This window comes from Panicum virgatum, chromosome 4N (assembly GCF_016808335.1).
Source record: "Panicum virgatum strain AP13 chromosome 4N, P.virgatum_v5, whole genome shotgun sequence".
In the NCBI taxonomy this organism is placed as follows: Eukaryota; Viridiplantae; Streptophyta; class Magnoliopsida; order Poales; family Poaceae; genus Panicum; species Panicum virgatum.
The window spans coordinates 20,529,509-20,545,624 of record NC_053148.1 but is presented as its reverse complement, the minus strand read 5'-3'; the positions used below and the strand labels follow the sequence as shown (position 1 = coordinate 20,545,624).

The 16,116-nt window shown below is 46.8% G+C and overlaps 2 protein-coding genes and 1 long non-coding RNA gene across 3 annotated transcripts; all 3 read right to left on the bottom strand.

Annotated features, from left to right (window-relative positions):
- Nucleotides 1-1,372: 1,372 nt before the first annotated feature.
- Nucleotides 1,373-7,878, bottom strand: LOC120670200. The gene is made up of 2 exons (XR_005673099.1): nucleotides 7,741-7,878; nucleotides 1,373-1,882 (listed from the first exon to the last, which is right to left on the bottom strand). It is a non-coding gene; the product is annotated as an uncharacterized LOC120670200 (long non-coding RNA).
- Nucleotides 4,509-7,548, bottom strand: LOC120670199. The gene has a single exon (XM_039950263.1). The coding sequence runs from the start codon at nucleotides 6,023-6,025 to the stop codon at nucleotides 5,381-5,383; it is 645 nt and encodes a 214-aa protein (XP_039806197.1). The 5' UTR covers nucleotides 6,026-7,548; the 3' UTR covers nucleotides 4,509-5,380.
- A 20-nt stretch (nucleotides 7,879-7,898) lies between the features above and the next one.
- On the bottom strand, nucleotides 7,899-9,411 carry LOC120670198 (cyclin-P4-1-like). The gene has a single exon (XM_039950262.1). It carries the CDS (start codon nucleotides 9,274-9,276, stop codon nucleotides 8,578-8,580), a length of 699 nt encoding a protein of 232 aa, XP_039806196.1. The 5' UTR covers nucleotides 9,277-9,411; the 3' UTR covers nucleotides 7,899-8,577.
- Between the last annotated feature and the right edge of the window lie 6,705 nt (nucleotides 9,412-16,116).

The window sequence follows — 16,116 nt, the reverse complement described above, 5'->3', positions numbered from 1 at the left end:
ACGGTCGCCCGCGCGCGCCGGATCAAAACCGACGACGACGCGGCGTCCCTCAAACCCTAGTTCATTCTTTCGCTCCCCCTTCTCTCTCCACGCAACGGAGGCGACGGCCACTGGCCATGGTGGCCGGGCGGAGCGGGCAGAGCAGCGCCACCGCGGCTTGCTTGCCGGCGCGCGCGCTCGCCGGTGGGTGAGCGCGCCGCCGTCGAGCTCGCCATGGTTGGCTCCTCGCTTTCGAGCCCGCGCGCGTGCGCCCCGGCGGCGAGCGGCGGAGCATCCTGTGCCGCGCCCCGACGAAGCGGGCTGCGCAGGTCTGTTCCGCACGAGGACGGCCGGCTATGGGGCGATGCAGGTGAGTACCCACCGCCCTATGCTCTAGGGTTAGGGTTTGCTGTGCGATTTGATTCGAAATCGACCTTTTCTTTTGATTTGCTTTCGATTCAAGGTTGAATCATGCTTTCCCCTACTAGATCTATGCGCTAGCAAGGCGACTGATACCATTGTTAGGATTAGGATCACACTAGAGCACGGATCAGTGAGGATTTCTCTTTCTTTCCTTGATCTGAGTGCAACAATGTCCTAGATCTACAACACTAACACAGAGAAAAGAGAGAGAGGAGCGAGATTGAGGAACTTCGGTGCCTGCAGAAGAGCTTGGTCCGGCCATCACAGGTTCGTTGATGGAGATCCGCTCAAAGGCGGCGACGAGCAGTGCAGAGGCGTCGTGGACGTGGTGTCGGAGTCGAGAACGGTGACGTCGACGCAGATGAACCAGCGTCGATGGCAGTGGTGGGGATTCCCGCTGCTCCAGCGCCCCTCTAGATCGGCTAGGGTTTAGGATGTGGGAGAAGGTGCTGGCGGCGCGATGAACTTCGTACCCCGTGCCCCGGCCCCTTCACCCCCTTTTTATGTTAGCGCTGTGCAGCGGGGGCCCACCAACCATTAAGGGTTGGGCGCCCCCGATCAGGGCGCAAATCAAGGGCCTAATAGACCGTTGGGTCTATTATGAAAGAGATCAATCCAACAAAATACTCATGAATGGACTGATGTGGCTCCCTAAGAGAGACTAAAGGCTGACTAATATATAAACTGCAAGAAGTCTCTAGTTTTTATTTGAAAGTCTAACTTCAAGTTTGGACCAACAATCAAGCCATTACATTTTACTGTGTAATATTTGTTTCAGTATGTTTTGTATTTCAGTGTAATTCAGCATGATGTTGATATCACAGCAATAAATGATAACATATTATGAAAATTTAAAAGTTGAAGTATCATTTTTAATACCAATCCTATCAAAATACTGCAATACAATAATGGATTGAGACAACATCTGTCATCGGTCAAAATCGAGGAAACCACTACAAGGAAAATCAAGGACTGCAAATTGTACACTTGTACTCTCGCCCCCAACAAGTTTATTTCGTAAAACACATCTGAAGGAAACAGATTCTGCAAAAAACTGAACAGAGCTCAGGTTAGGCAGGCTCCATAAGCAAGTGGCAAGACAAAGCTGAAACCAGAAAGTAGCAGACGCCTTGTGCAAACCCAAGCTTTTCCACCCTGCACTGCACGTCGCAATCGTAACATGTGCAAACCCAATCCAGGTTGCCGATGATACAGACTGGTAACCTGTTCGCCGGATTTGTTTTGCCCGAACGACGAGGCACGCGCCGGACTAGTTCGCGTGGTCACATCACCTGCTCGACCTCAAGCTCCAGGATGGACCCGCCGGTGAGCTCGAACCTAACAAGAAGATGGTCTTGTTCAGCCCCCGTAAAGTTGTAGCACGTGTTAGGGCCTTGCTGGCTGTAATTACATGACCCCAGTTGCTCAGGTTGGCAACAAAAGTTCCTCAGTTCCTGCACCGTTTCAGGGATGAAGATGCCTGGGATTCGTTCATGAATACCTGGTTAACGTCTTCTTGGCAATGTGAAGGACAGTTATAGTGTTAATATATCCAAGGCATAAATTGACATTATCTCATCTTCAGTTTTCAACACACAAGCATATCCAAATTCAATGTATATTCTCCAATTTTGACGCATTCATGAAAAAAACCCACGTATTGCAAACCGGATGTCTAAGCCCACCATCAATTCAAGGCTAAACTAATTGCACAGCCAACCTGCACAACAGTTAAAAAAGAATAGGCGGTCACATGAGACCATAGAGCCAGAACAACACTTTATTCCCCCTTTATTCAAGGCTAAACCCTAAGGCCTACTTTGGCAGCGGAGCGAAGCATACCCAGTGCCGGAAACCCTCCACCGGGAATTTTTTTTGATCCTCCATTCCTGCCTGTACCCAGGGGGAGAACCCACGTGTGGCGGTTGTTTCCCCGTTGCCGTTTGGCAGTGCAGGCAAGGCGGGAGGGTTCCTCTTGCCTGCTGCATGTTGCGTGCAAACCACCACCACAACATTTTCAATGCCAACAACAAATCTGATTTTTTTTGAACAAATAATACATGGAAAATCCCGACAGATCAATGCCAACAACCACAACATTTTCATGGACATGATACATGGAAAATCACAAGACCATAATTATTTGACATAGTACAATACATGGAAAATTTAATTCGAGTGGCAAATTCAACTTAGCTAATCCATTCTTCGCCAAATCATAAATAATCTTCATCTATCCAAGACATATAATCAAAAAACAAATTATAGTTTAACTCCTTTTCATGGGTAGTGTTCGAGAAAAGAAAGGAAAAACATTGCTTCCATCTAGATATCCACCATTGCTTCCATCAAGAGTCCTGCAAGTAAAAGAAAAAACATTAGCAGCTAAGTTCAGACCGCTTGACTAAACTAACAATAGCTAAATCATAACTATCATAGCCCGAGCATATTGAAAGTTAACACCTCTGGCCCTAGGCATGATTCAATCAGACATTCTAGACATCGATATAAGAGCATGCTTGGGATAACTCACAAGAGCATAGTAGTATTTCTAGTGGTCTAGTACAGAAAATACTAAAACATAACACTGATAGAATTGAATTCTTTCTGGGAGGGAGTACATCAGTTGTGTCCAGATGATATGGCCATACACAACAGCAGCACAGATGTAAATAACTTATCAGAATCATTTCTACACAACAACTAATGTAATTCAGAAAAAGGCAACCACCAAACCTTGTCTCTTGCACATACCTTATCCACAATGTGTCAATATAAACATAACGGGAAGAAGCGAGATGCAAGAGCAGGCATAATGCAAAAGGTAAACGAACAAACAGGGAAGTGATGTATTATACCTGCATACAATGACTGTACCTGTATTTTTCATCTCAATTCAAACATTGCCTCCACCAAGAGCACTGCAGGTAAAGACAAGGAGCATTAGCAGGTAGAGACATACCGAAGTAAAGTAAATATTACAAGGAAGAGATTTACCTAATCTGGCACTTGAGCCAAATAAATCGAACATTTTTGTTTTTCATGTTCATCCTCCCTGTCTATCTCAAATTTGAAGATATCCATACCATATGACTTCTCCACATCAGTAAGTCCATCCATTGCGTCCATTTCATCGAGACACTTGGGGACTGAAAATGCTTCTTCTTTTTTCTTCCTTTCTTCGAGAGCTTCGATGGTTTTGCCTGTCTGCTTCTTCTTATACTGCACATAATCCTCAATAGCAGAACCAATATGACTTTGCTTGCGCTTCCTCCTTCCACTTGCTCCTTCCACAAAATCTTGATTGGAATGTGCAGATTGAGCTTCATTATGTGCACTTGTGATGTCTGGTCCATCCAATGAAGTAAATGAGGCACTTCTAGCACTTCTCTCAGAGAGTGCAGCAGCAGGAGGAAGTGGAGCAGGAGGAGGTTGTGGAGCAGCAACAAGAGCATTAGCAGCAGGAGCCAAGTGCTCGGTTGATGTGAAGTTTAGTTCTCCTGTAGCAACACTTCCTATGAAAAAAATAGTGCAAGCAGTATAAGACATAGTTAATAGTGATCCTTATGCAATGGAATACTTGACTGTTAACATACATGCATACAACGACGTACAATCGTCATATAAAGGAAATGGCTTCTTCTGGAACCTAGCCAATTTTGCATTATCCTATTAACCACAAAGATAGCAACATAGTTAGTTCCTGCAACAATCATGCTCAGCGATAGAAGTGCCTTGTAAGTATTGGTCATGCTCAGTGAAAATTCTTACATTGACTAGTTTTTTCCATTTCTCCAGCTCAGCAATGATCATGCCCAGCGAGTCATTCCAACCAACACCACTTTCCTTTCTAGCATCTCGTATTGCCTTTCAACTTCCCTTTAGCTCCTTCTCCTTCTCTTGTAGTTGCCCCTTTGTGAAGTGTGCTGAATGAAAATTCTAGTTGAATTTCTCTAAGATACTTCTCCAACCCTCAACAGTCCATCCATTCTGACCCCTGAACATAGGGATGTTCACATGGTCTCTCATAATGTGAACAAGCCCTTTCTCATAGTTGTAGTTCCATGCAGCCCTCGACATTGCTGCAAGAAATAATTAAATATTCATTCAAGAGATGGGAGTTAGACAGAGTTAGAAAACAGATGCAGTTGTCCTGTTAGCACATATTATACTTGATGCAATCTAAATTCAACAAGCAGGTTTCCTGAACTATACATGGGAAGCAAAACAAGCAGGGCTGCAGGATTTCTTGAGGATGCAGTTTAACACTATACAACAAATGATGTTTTAACATTACAAGAAACAGTAAATAGTTAACTAGATACATCAGGGTAGCACTAGGCTTAACCCTCAAACACTACTATCCTACGCATTGTAGGTAGCCCACATCTAATGGGCTATTTGGTCTCGTACGTCATTTCCATCATTTGATTCCGTCTCACTTGGGTAGTTAGTGTCTCCGTCTGGCAAGTCGACATAATCTGCTGGGTTGATATTATCAGGTAGGTAGTCTAGCCAATCTTCACTCCCATTGTACCCTCTAATGATGTTGTGAAACACAGCAGCAGCTGCTGCAATCTTCACTTGACATTCAATTGGGTAATGTGTGCCCACTTTCAGAATTGGAAACCACTTTTTGAGAACCCCAAAGGCCCTCTCAATGTGATTCCAAAGAATTGCATGCCGATGATTGAACAATTCCTTGTAGTTAGCATATCGGCCACGTCTCCTGAACTCACTGAGATTATACTTGACTCCTCGGTAGGGGGCAAGGAATGATGGTGTGTTTGCATATCCACCGTCTACAAGATAGAATTTCCCATCCGGCACAGTAAAACCCTTGCCAAGAGCAGACCGCAACACTCCTGCATCAGATGCGGATCCTTCCCATCCAGCTAAGATGAAAGTGAACTTCAAGTAGAAGTCACAAGCAAACATCACATTCTGTGATAGTGTCCCTTTCCTATTTATATAGGGACTAGCCTTTGTCTTGTGAAATTGTAATAGGGACATGCGTACCATCAATAGCACCAATGCAGTTCTGCAGGTAAGAAAAACTAGTGAAGATTTGGATTGTGGTTAGGAAAGGTATAAGGAAAGTGTAGTGTAAGTATGAACGAACCAGAAAGAACGGCATAAATCTAGAGTCGCATGTAATCTTCACGTGTGTACCGCTTGGATTCGGGAGTTTGATGAATTTTTGGATTAATAGTGGAATGATATCGAAGAACTCATTTATTTTCCTATGCACTGTCTCACCGCTATGTTGAAACACCTTCTTTAGCGAATCTGTACTTGCATTATGAGAGAGCATGTACATAAACAGGCCAAGCTGCTCCTCAATCATACCACGTGTATCACGGAGCAAGTTCTCTGCCCTAAGAAAGTTGGCTACAGATCTAAATATGTCAGCCTCCATCCTAAATTCTTGCTTGCACCAATTCTCGTGCCCTTCGAGAATCTCTTTAACCTTTTTAGCACCAGGAAGAGAAGAGGTGTGCTCAGGTATTTTTCCTTCATCTAGAAAAGGCATTACAGCAGGGAGAAGAACAAAGAATAGCTCCTCATCATCTTCTTCCTCTTCCAATAAAAAATTCCTAGCATGCTCCTCCCATGAAGCCATCTAGTGTTACATATATAAAATTATATTATTACATATATAAACAAGTAGAGGAACAAATATTAAAAGTCTAAAAAAGTCAGAAGTAGATCCAATGCTTGGAAACAGCAGGAAATATAGTCCACAGAAAAATACACAAGATAGTCTGCAGGAAAAATACACAGTCTGCAGTAGGCACCTAAGGCTCTTCACATTCATGAAACAAAACCAACTCAGGCCTGAACTAATTCCAATAGGCACCTAAGGCTCTTCCCATTCATGAACTAACTGCATACAACTAGAAATAACACAAAACTAGTGATCACAACTAGGCTGATAGAGTGATCACTATAATCAAGGTCTTTTTTGCTCTATTTACAAAAACCAAATTCACTCTATCAGTTCAGTTCACTAGTACCTCACTCATAGTGATCACTAGTTGCAATAAAATAGAGCAAAAAAGCCAAATAGATAAATCAAGCAGGGTACACACTCCTTAGGATTGTCATTTTCTTTTTCTTTTCATCTGTAATAGATAGCTAAATAGGCCTTGCAGCAACAGAGTGCAAGAATTTTATCATTTACCACAACAGAGAAGATAAGCTACGGCACATGCTCACATGTCTTGTCCTAATTTCAGAAGGTTGAACTCAAGTATCAAGTAGAGAAGTTCTTCCTAGCTTCTTTTCCAGCAAGAAAACGGGAGGGACAAGGAGGAGGGAGGAAGTACTCACTAGATCTTGGGACGAGGAAGGGAGCCAAGCGGGGGCAGTCACAGGGCAGTGGAGATTGGGCCGCGCGCGGTCCGGTCGGCGGTCGGCAGGTGGCAGGCGCAGGCAGTCCGAATTAGTCTCCAGCCGAGCGTCGAGATGGCCGCAGCGTGGATCAGCCTCCAGTCGGGCGTCGAGCTACAAGAAAGAGAAAGGATGAGAATCGAAACCCTAGCACACAGAATGTCGCAGCTCGTCATCCTCGCCGAGGCGTATGCCACTCGCGTGGGTATCAGAGTCCCAGATCGAGAGCATAGCGGAGAGGTCGGATCGCCAGGTGAGCGCGGTCGGGGGAGACGGCGGCGGTGGAGGCGGTGGAGGTGTGCTTACCGTTGGCGGGCGCCAGGATGCCGAGGCGATGGAGGAACGGCGGTGTCCGGATGCCGAGGCGGCGGCGGCCGGATGGCGAGGTGGCGGCGGCGGCGCTGAGTCGCTGAGCCCGGCGGAGGGGCAGCTTCGCGAGTCACAAGATGTGGAATCGTTCCCGGCCACCAGAGATGTGGAATCATTTCCCGTGGAATAGGAGGGGAAGCGGGCTTCCAGGCTGGGCAGATGGGCTTCCAAAGTGCGCCAGGAATTTTTTCGGGAAAGATTGGCACTTGGGATTTTGGCCCAGGGAAAACTCAGGGATCCCGCTGGGCTTCCCTGCTGCCAAAGTAGGCCTAAGGCTTTCTCCAACCATTCCCCCCATCCAACTCCCCCTATATATACTTTCTACTATATTTTACCACCTCCCTCCAAAAGATTCCTCTCCCTATAACTCCTTCTCTCCAACCATTCCCCATATCTATTCCCCCCATATACTATCACTCATTAACTAACTATTTATTTAACGTTTTTGAATTTTAAAAAAATCATACAATATTTATACTATCATAATACGCATTATCATTATGTTACGGGGCTCAAACAGGATTAATATCGCGAAGAAACGGTGTGATTAGAGATATAAGAAAAATTGAAACTCACCTTATATATGGGGGAGTTGAAACTCCCCCCGTATAAGGGGGAGCTGTGGGGGGAGCCGTTGGAGCGCTCGCTCCCCCCAAAGCCCCCCTACGTAGGGTGGGGGGGCGGTTTACGGTGCCCCCTTGGAGCAAGCCTTAGTGATCTGAGAGTCTTACACAGAAGAAAAGAATCAGACTGAAATCCATTACTGAAGAATCAATCCTAATCAGAGACCTCCTTTGAAGTGACATGACATCTGACAGAACTAAGGACACTATACTCTCATTGAGTTGGCATAGATCCAACAGACTTAAGCACTAAAACTTCAACGTATAAAACATAATATTGTGCCCTTTTTATTGACTCCAAATCTTGAAAACCAAGTACTAGTAATGAAGTCTTTCACTCCAGTAGTGGATCGAACAGCCTTGGGAAAGACAAAGATTTCCTTGACTCCCTCCTCCAGGCTCTGGCAACTTTGGAGACGAGCAGCTGAACCTTGATCAGACATTCAGACGCTGAACGACGCCTTCCCCACTTTGGACATCATCTACTCGCAGCATCGAACACCAGCAGACACCTTCATCAGTTCGGACATCATCTACTCGCATGCACAGCATCGAACACCTGCAGCCAAATAAACAGCCGAACAATGAAAAGCAACCAACTCATTGACTGAGCCAAAACTAAAACTAAAACTAAGATTTGTTTGACTCCCCTCCAGGCAGGCTCCAGAGACTGACGCTGGACCACGCCTTGTTCTCCATCCTGGGCATCTTCTACTCGCAGCCTTGCCAAAAGCAACTAAAACCAGAAGAATTGTTAAATGGAATGAATGTCAAACTTGAAATTCAAACCCTAATTGGATACGACGGATGGGGGCAGCAGGCGCGCGCGGACGTGGCGGCGCTCGTCCTCCTCTCCGGCCGCCGCGTCCGCCTGCCTCTTCTTGCAGGCGCAGCCGCCACCGCTGCTGCTTGGCGCCCGAGGACCCCGCTCTAGGACCTGGCAGAACCCGTCGAACCCATCACTGTCGACGAAGAGGCGGAAGCCCATGGCGCGCAGGAAGCGGCCCTCGAGGTCCGGCATCTCGCCGGCGCGGATTGCGCCTTCCGAGCTGGCCTCGAACACCGCAGTCCACCTCCTGGGCGGGTGGCCGCCGAACTTGGCGCCGAGGAAGACAGCGGCGGCCACCAGGCGGTGCGCGGTGGCCGGCTCCACCAGGATCCCCGCCTCCCTGCCGGCGGGGCTGCGGACGAAGCGAGTTAGGTAGATGCCAGCGAGCACGAAGCAGGTGCCGTCGATCCGGATCATGCCCCGGGTGGAAGGCATGGACCGGGTCAGCAAGTGGATCCGCTCCAGGAAGGCGCGGATCGGGACCTTGGGGGCGGCGACGCCGCGGAAGGCGCGGAGGAGGCTGCTCTCGGCGGGTCGGGATGCGGCGGCGGCGGCGTAGCGGCGGGACTCCGCCTCCACGAGCGTTGCGAGGAGGCGGAGGGATCGGGGGATGCCCCGGTCGTCCTCGCGCAGGACGGGGCCGGCGACGGCGGCGGACATGGTGGAAGCGTGGGCTAGGGTTTCGATGGATCGCTGGGGCAATAAGCTTTGGAAATTTCCGATTGGATCTGGCGCGAAGGAGAAAGGGGAGGAACGCGGCGGGGGTATGAACGCCGTATATACGGGCTGTACCCCATACGCGTACATTGTACGCAGGTAGTTTTCTTTCCCTTTCTCATTTGTTTTTCCTTTATCCTTCAGGACTTTCCCGTTTTGATTTTGGTTATGGTTTGGGCCCAACTAATGTTCTGGTGGGCCTATACGTAAATACTTAGCCCAATCGCTGCTGGGAAAATGAAGGTTGTCGGCAAACCTGACGACGCTTGACAAAGGATTTTTTTTTATGAATTACTAGCATCGAAGATATCTACCACTACGGAGCCTACATAAAATAAAATATATAGCATCCGTATGTGCTAGTCATGGAGGAGTGTACCCTCAGCAATAGCAACGAACAAATCTATTGTTGTTTAATAATTGGCACCGAATGGTCTTGCCCTCGCTCCCAGTTTTTCTTGCAGCATATGGAGCGGACATTGCTGGCTGCAATGTGCAAAGTGATGCCTAAATTTACTCTCTTCTCTTCAACCATCACTCTAGCAACACATTGTGGAGCGTCTAAATCAGCTCTAGAGCACAATTGGATGTCCGCAGAACTTACTACCAAACTGACGTTATTTTAGGTATGCTAGGTGATTTGGCTATCACTTTGCCATTCAAGAGAGGTACTACCCACTTGGCTCTCCCATAGATAGAGTAAACATGTGAGGTTACTTTTTTTAGAAAATGTATAACGTAATGTATCCTGCTTTAGACATTATCTAATAATAAGGGTGCACGAAACGTGTGAAGAATGAGGTTACTGCTCAAGCCAACAAATTAAATTGCTACTATATCACTACTGGAAAACAGGCTATGGGAACCGGTTGGAAAAGGCCTTGGCACCGGTTTTCCAACCGGTTCCCGCAAACCGAGACCAATGGCCTCGCCTTAAGACACCGGACTTTTCAACCGGTGCCTTAGTCTTTCATTGGTACCGGTTGGAAAGACCAACCGGTACCAAAGAGGCTGCCTTGCTGACGCAAGGTGGCAGTCCGTTTGGTACCGGTTGGTCTTTCCAACCAGTACCAATGACCTTTTCTCTTTTTTTCCAAATGTTTGTTATATTTATTACTGTTTATTCTTTTATAATTGTTAAACGCACTCAAACTCTACTGTACTATAAGTTTATTGGTCGTTCGTGTTCGTTTTCAGAGAATATTTGAAACTAACAAAAAATGAAATGCGAGCATATAATTAAGCTAATTAGATGAATTAATATATTTACAAATTTACAAACATTAAGGCATAACGTTTAAAAATATTTACAAATGTACAAGTCATGTTTATAGTCCAACTACTGGTCCCCTCAGGAGCTCGATGGAAGTCCTCTATGGATGTGACCGTCGTGGTAGAACTCGCCTCTAGGATCTAAGATCTCGTTCAAAATGAATCCGGCGAGCTGCTCGTACACGGCGTTGATCCGATCAGTAGAGTAACATTCATCCCCCATTTGAGACATCTATCATTTAGGAAAAAACGATTAACATCATGTGCGTTAGTCAATTATGAAAATGTACTAGTGAACAGTTTGGACGTACTCTCGTGTCTTCATCAGTAGCCTTCCCGCATGGAGTCATGATGTGCAAGTAGTCGTATACGTAGTACCCGCACAAATCAGTTCCTTGTTGCTGCCTCGCACACTTAAGGAGAAACAAATAAATTGCTCAATTTAGAACAATTTGGGATTATATACTTAACTAGACAAATCTTTATGAATCAATATACCGGATAATCCATGTTAACGTTCAGTTCGGGCCTCCATTGACCACGTCCTTTGTTATTTTTCACAATTTTTTTCCAAACCCTGCGCTCAAAGTTAAGTTTGATATTCAGGAATTGTTATTAATAGAAAAAAAAATTTGTTTGTGCAAACTGAACTTAACTGTTCAAGGGGTCTAGGATATGTTGGATTGCGGACTTTGGATTTCTCATTGAGTCAAAGACTATAAGATTACCGGTCTCTACGGAAAGTATGAGTAAAATCCAATGATAACTGCAGATATAGATAGGATATATACATACATGCATTAGACGACTTAGTATTTATTTAGTAATATAATAGAGGATTGAGTCGACCAAGGCTTAACCAAAGTTGTATGGTATAAATATATATATGATTTGTAATTTTGCCTAGTCAACGAATCGTACATGTTTTGGCACGTTTCCTTGTAATTTTCGTTGAGCAATTTTTGGTTGACTAGTAAAGGAGACATGAAACCGATCTAATGGTGCCATCTATGTTTTCGGCTTCTTTGGGTCTCCTGTCTAAATGATACAATAGAAATTTTATAATGCATACATATAATTATATTCTTGTTAACAAAAAGTATTAATGTAGAGGTAAGTGATACTTACAAAACCCAAATGGTGATGATAGAGGCGTCGAGGGCTTGTCGATGGTAAATGTGATATAAATTTTCGAAGTACACCCAGAAGTCGTCCTCCCCGCGGAAGAAATCATGGTCACGATACTTGACTCCAAACATTTTCCCTTCGTCATTCGACATTCGCAGGTACCATCTATGCAAATTGAACATTTGTGTGCCTAGACTTTTCTCCTCTTCCTCAGTGACAAAAGGTTTTCCATGCTGGAATGGAGTAAGAATGAGAGCGACAGGGATTTCCGCATCCACTTGCCCCTTTGCCTCCTCTAGCGTTAATCCAGTTTCAGAAAGAAATATAGCGGCCTGTAGGTCCGCCTGGAGTTGTACGTCCATTGGGTGTAGGAGTGGCAACCCTGGCACCCGGAGGGGCTCGAGTTCTTTTTGTTGTATGCCAAGCTGAGGAATAGTCTTGCCACATTTTTTCTTCACATTTCTCACCTTGTGTGCCTTTATCAGAGTACGATCACAGTCCGAGGGTAATCTTTTCAGTTTTGGTGGGTTGTCTAGGTTTGCGAGAAGCTTTTTCCCTAGTTCTAGAGGTACTTTTTCCCTCGGCGGGGGGACTTTAGGCTTCAATTGTTCTTTTATATATCGAGCAGTGTCCTCTTCCAACTCCTCAGGCGGTCTTCTCGTAGGTCAATTTTCTTTTGAACGTTTTCTGCTTCTTCTTTGAGGGTCCAGCCGCTGGGAGGGATGCTGTCTTTTTCTTTTCTTTTTCTGGTGCAGGAGGAGTTGGTACTCGTGGCCCTTTGCGCCGGCGGAGATGGTGGTGAAGGAGCTGGTTGTGGGGACGACGGTGAGGGAGGCCGCGGAGACGGGCGATCAGTCTGCACGGGAGCCGTTGTGCTTACAGTAAGTATGATGTCGGCCTTACGCCATAGAACAACCCCGTGCAGTGTGTCTTCCAATGTCTTCTCTCCATCCCCCCCAACGAAGTCGGGCTCAAGATCCTCATTGTTTCCCACTATCTGCTCGACTGTGACGGAGGTGTAGCCAGGGGGTATCGGCCTTCCATGAATTGTAGTAGAAGGATTCAGGGGCAGGGCTGACCCGTATGCGACATGAATGGTTATATTCCTTGCGCGCACATGAAGCTCGTACGGTGTCGGCATGCTGACATCATCCACTAGATACCGCTGGTCATCTACCGCCGTTGGCTCAATCTGGGGTTGCTGTTCAGCTTGTATGTCGGGCGCCGCCGTGGATGCATAGCTGCTGCGTTGCTGGGAGGCCGGGCTTATCACAATATCCAGGTGCGACCCAGCAGTGCCCCTTTGGCTCAGAGCTAGCTGCACTGCCTTATTGACCCTGGTGTCCATCTGAGATTCCAAGGACGCAACCTTCCTGTTCATATCTTCTTGTATGGCACGGAGTTTCTCTTCCTGTTCGGCTTTGCTCTTTCGGTGAGTCTTGTAAGAGGAATCTCCGACCCAAGCAACTTTTCATGGGACCACACCAATGCCGCGGGCTCGTCCAGGGTGTTCCGGATTCTTTAATGCCCTTGTCAGCTCATCATTCTCTCTTTGAGGCTGGAATGTTCCTTGTTGGGCCTCATCTACTGCAGCGACTAGATCGCGGGACACTTCTTGCATATGCTTCCATCCAACTGGTTTAGTGTCACGCCATTAGCAAATAACCACCACTTGGATCTATCTGGCCAATCCCAAGTCGTCGGCCTGATGCCTCTATCCATAAGGTCCTGCTCCATCTTCTGCCATTTTTTGACTGACTTCTTGTACCCGGCAGCCCCAAGGTAGTGGCTGTACTTCTTATTTGCTGCATTCACCTTGGCCTATTCGGATTTTTCTTGGGCTTCCTCTGATAGTTTGTATTGTTTGAACTCCTCCCAGTATGGTTTAACCTGAGTAAGATCGTCCCAGATCGGCTCCTTATCCTTCTTGATGTAATTGATGTACAACTTCTTCTTGAAATTTGCAAAGGCAAGGGCCATCTTTTTCAAGGCACATTTCTTCACAAGTTCTTGGTCAACTCCTTCAGGAAGAGTGAACATATCCTTAAGTTCTGCCCATAGCATTTCCTTCTGATGTGCAGGCCCAGCGTGTTGCTGTTCTTCGGGTTTGCTCGTTTCCCATAGTCTTGTGGTGATCGGAATTCTTGCCCGAACAATAACCCCACATTGGTTGACAAATTTTGTGCTAGCAGCCTCTGGAGCACTTGAACAGCCCTCTGCATCCACTTCTGTGACGACCTGTCTTCCCTCCATTTTCTTGGTTGGCCGGCGTTTCCCTTTTGACTGGCTCAACGAAGTCGATGTGGAGGTCGACTAAATTACAGAAAAAATATGTTAATCGCAAAACTAATCTACCAAAGTCACCATGCATATAGTTTTAAGACTCGTACTGGAACATGCTGCTGTTGATTAGGTGACGGCGCAAAGTCATCATCTTCTTCATCGGCATCTCCACACATATTCAGGAACGAATTAGCTGTCCGAGCATCTTCTTCACCGATTGGCTGGGTGGTGTTGGCCCTCGTATCTTCGTTTATTGCGTCCAACATGTATTGCCTGGTGGTCTCGTCATCACCGAAGGGGTCCATCCTTAACTGAAACCGTAAAAATGTGTTAGAGTATGTGTCCATACTTAAATGAAGCAGGAGAATTCAATTCTTTGAACGAATATGTGTGTTTGAAAGAGAGAGAGTGTGTGTGAGAGAGAGTGTGTGTGTATGTTAGAGGGAGAGAGAGAGTGTGCGTGAGAGACTGTGTGTGTATGTTAGAGGGAGAGAGAGAGAGTGTGTGTGTTTGTGAGTGTGTGTGTGTGTGTTTGCGAGTGTGATTGTGTGCGTGTATGTTAGAGGGAGAGAGAGAGTGTGTGTGTGTGAGAGAGTGTGTGTGTATGTTAGAGGGAGAGAAAGAGAGAGAGTGTGTGTGTTTGTGTGTTAGTGGGACAGAGAAAGAGAGAGAGAGTTAGTGAGTGTGTGTGAGTCAGTGCGTGTGTGTGTTGTGTGTTAGAGGGAGGGGATCGACGGCGGCCGGAGCTCTGAGCGAAGCTCCAATGGTGGCCGGCGGAGGATGACCGGGCGTGGAGAGGGCGGCGGCGGAAGTGTTAGGGGGCCGCGCTCTAAATTTAAAGCGTCGAGGTGTTAGTGTGTGTGTGTGTGTGAGTGTTAGTGTGTTAGTGTGTGTGTGAGAGAGAGTGTGTGTGTGTGTGAGTGTTAGTGTCTGTGTGTGAGAGAGAGAGATTGAGTGTGTTAGTAACGCGTTAGGGGGCCGCACTCTAAATTTAAAGCATCGAGGTGTTCGAGCTCGAGAATTAATTTAAATCAATCTAAATTAGACATGGAATACATGTAATGAGTTACAGAGGAGCTTGATAAATTGAAGTCTTTGAATACATGTCCATTTACAATAAATTTAAGTCTTCAAATACATGTATATTTACAATAAATTGAAGTCTTTGAATTCATGTACATCTAAATTACACTTGTAAAAAAAAGTAACAAATAATTGACATTGACATGTACAGTATTCACAGCAAAAATTAAATAGAAATTATTTCTTTTTCATTATACTAAATTCTCTACATTCTCTCTATCTAAATTCTTCTCTCTATACTAAATTATTCACTACATAATTAAATGGTACAAATAGAAATTACAAACTAGAAAATTACACATTATTCACTACATAATTAAATACTAGAAATAGTAGAAAAATATTAGATATAATAATTAAGAAAAAAAAGGAAAAAGCAAGAGCCGGCGGCGGCGGCGCCATTGCTTACGTCGATGGGGGGAGGTCGGTGGCTGCGGTGGAGGGGGAGCAGCTCGGCGCGACGTGGTGGAGGAGGCCGGTGAGTCGGCGCGCGGCGCGTAGGAGGGGGCCAGCGTCGCAGTGGAAGGGGCCGCCCGCGCGGCGTCGAGGAGGGGCACGGGGGAAGGGCGGCAGCGCGCCGGGGGCATCGAGGGCGGGGGTGTGGAGGCCGATGCAGGGGCGCTCGAGGTCGGCGCGGCGTGGAGATGGCCGGGGCGCACGAAGTCGGCGCGGCGTGGAGGCCGATGCCGGCCGAGGGCGCTCGAGGGCGCCGAGGCGGGGCCGGCGTCAACGGCGGGGGCGTCGAGGGCGGCCGGCGTCGAGGGCAGCGGCATCGAGACGGCGTGGCGGTGGACCACCAGGCACGGAGGGGGCGGCGGAAGATCGGGCGTGGAGGGCGCGGAGGGCGCGTCGCAGAGGTCGACGATCGGGCACTAGAGAGGAAGCAGAGTGGGAGGAAGAAGAATAGGGCTTTATACCCTGGCCCTTAGGTACCGGGTGAATACATAACCTAGTACCTTAGGCACAGCAAAGGTACCGATTAGGTTTACGCCCGGTACCTTAGTTCCCAACGGGCGG

Coding starts and splice junctions, on each gene's coding strand:
- LOC120670199 (XM_039950263.1), bottom strand. CDS start 6,025: ATGGCTTCATGGGAGGAGCATGCTAGGAATTTTTTATTGGAAGAGGAA.
- LOC120670198 (XM_039950262.1), bottom strand. CDS start 9,276: ATGTCCGCCGCCGTCGCCGGCCCCGTCCTGCGCGAGGACGACCGGGGC.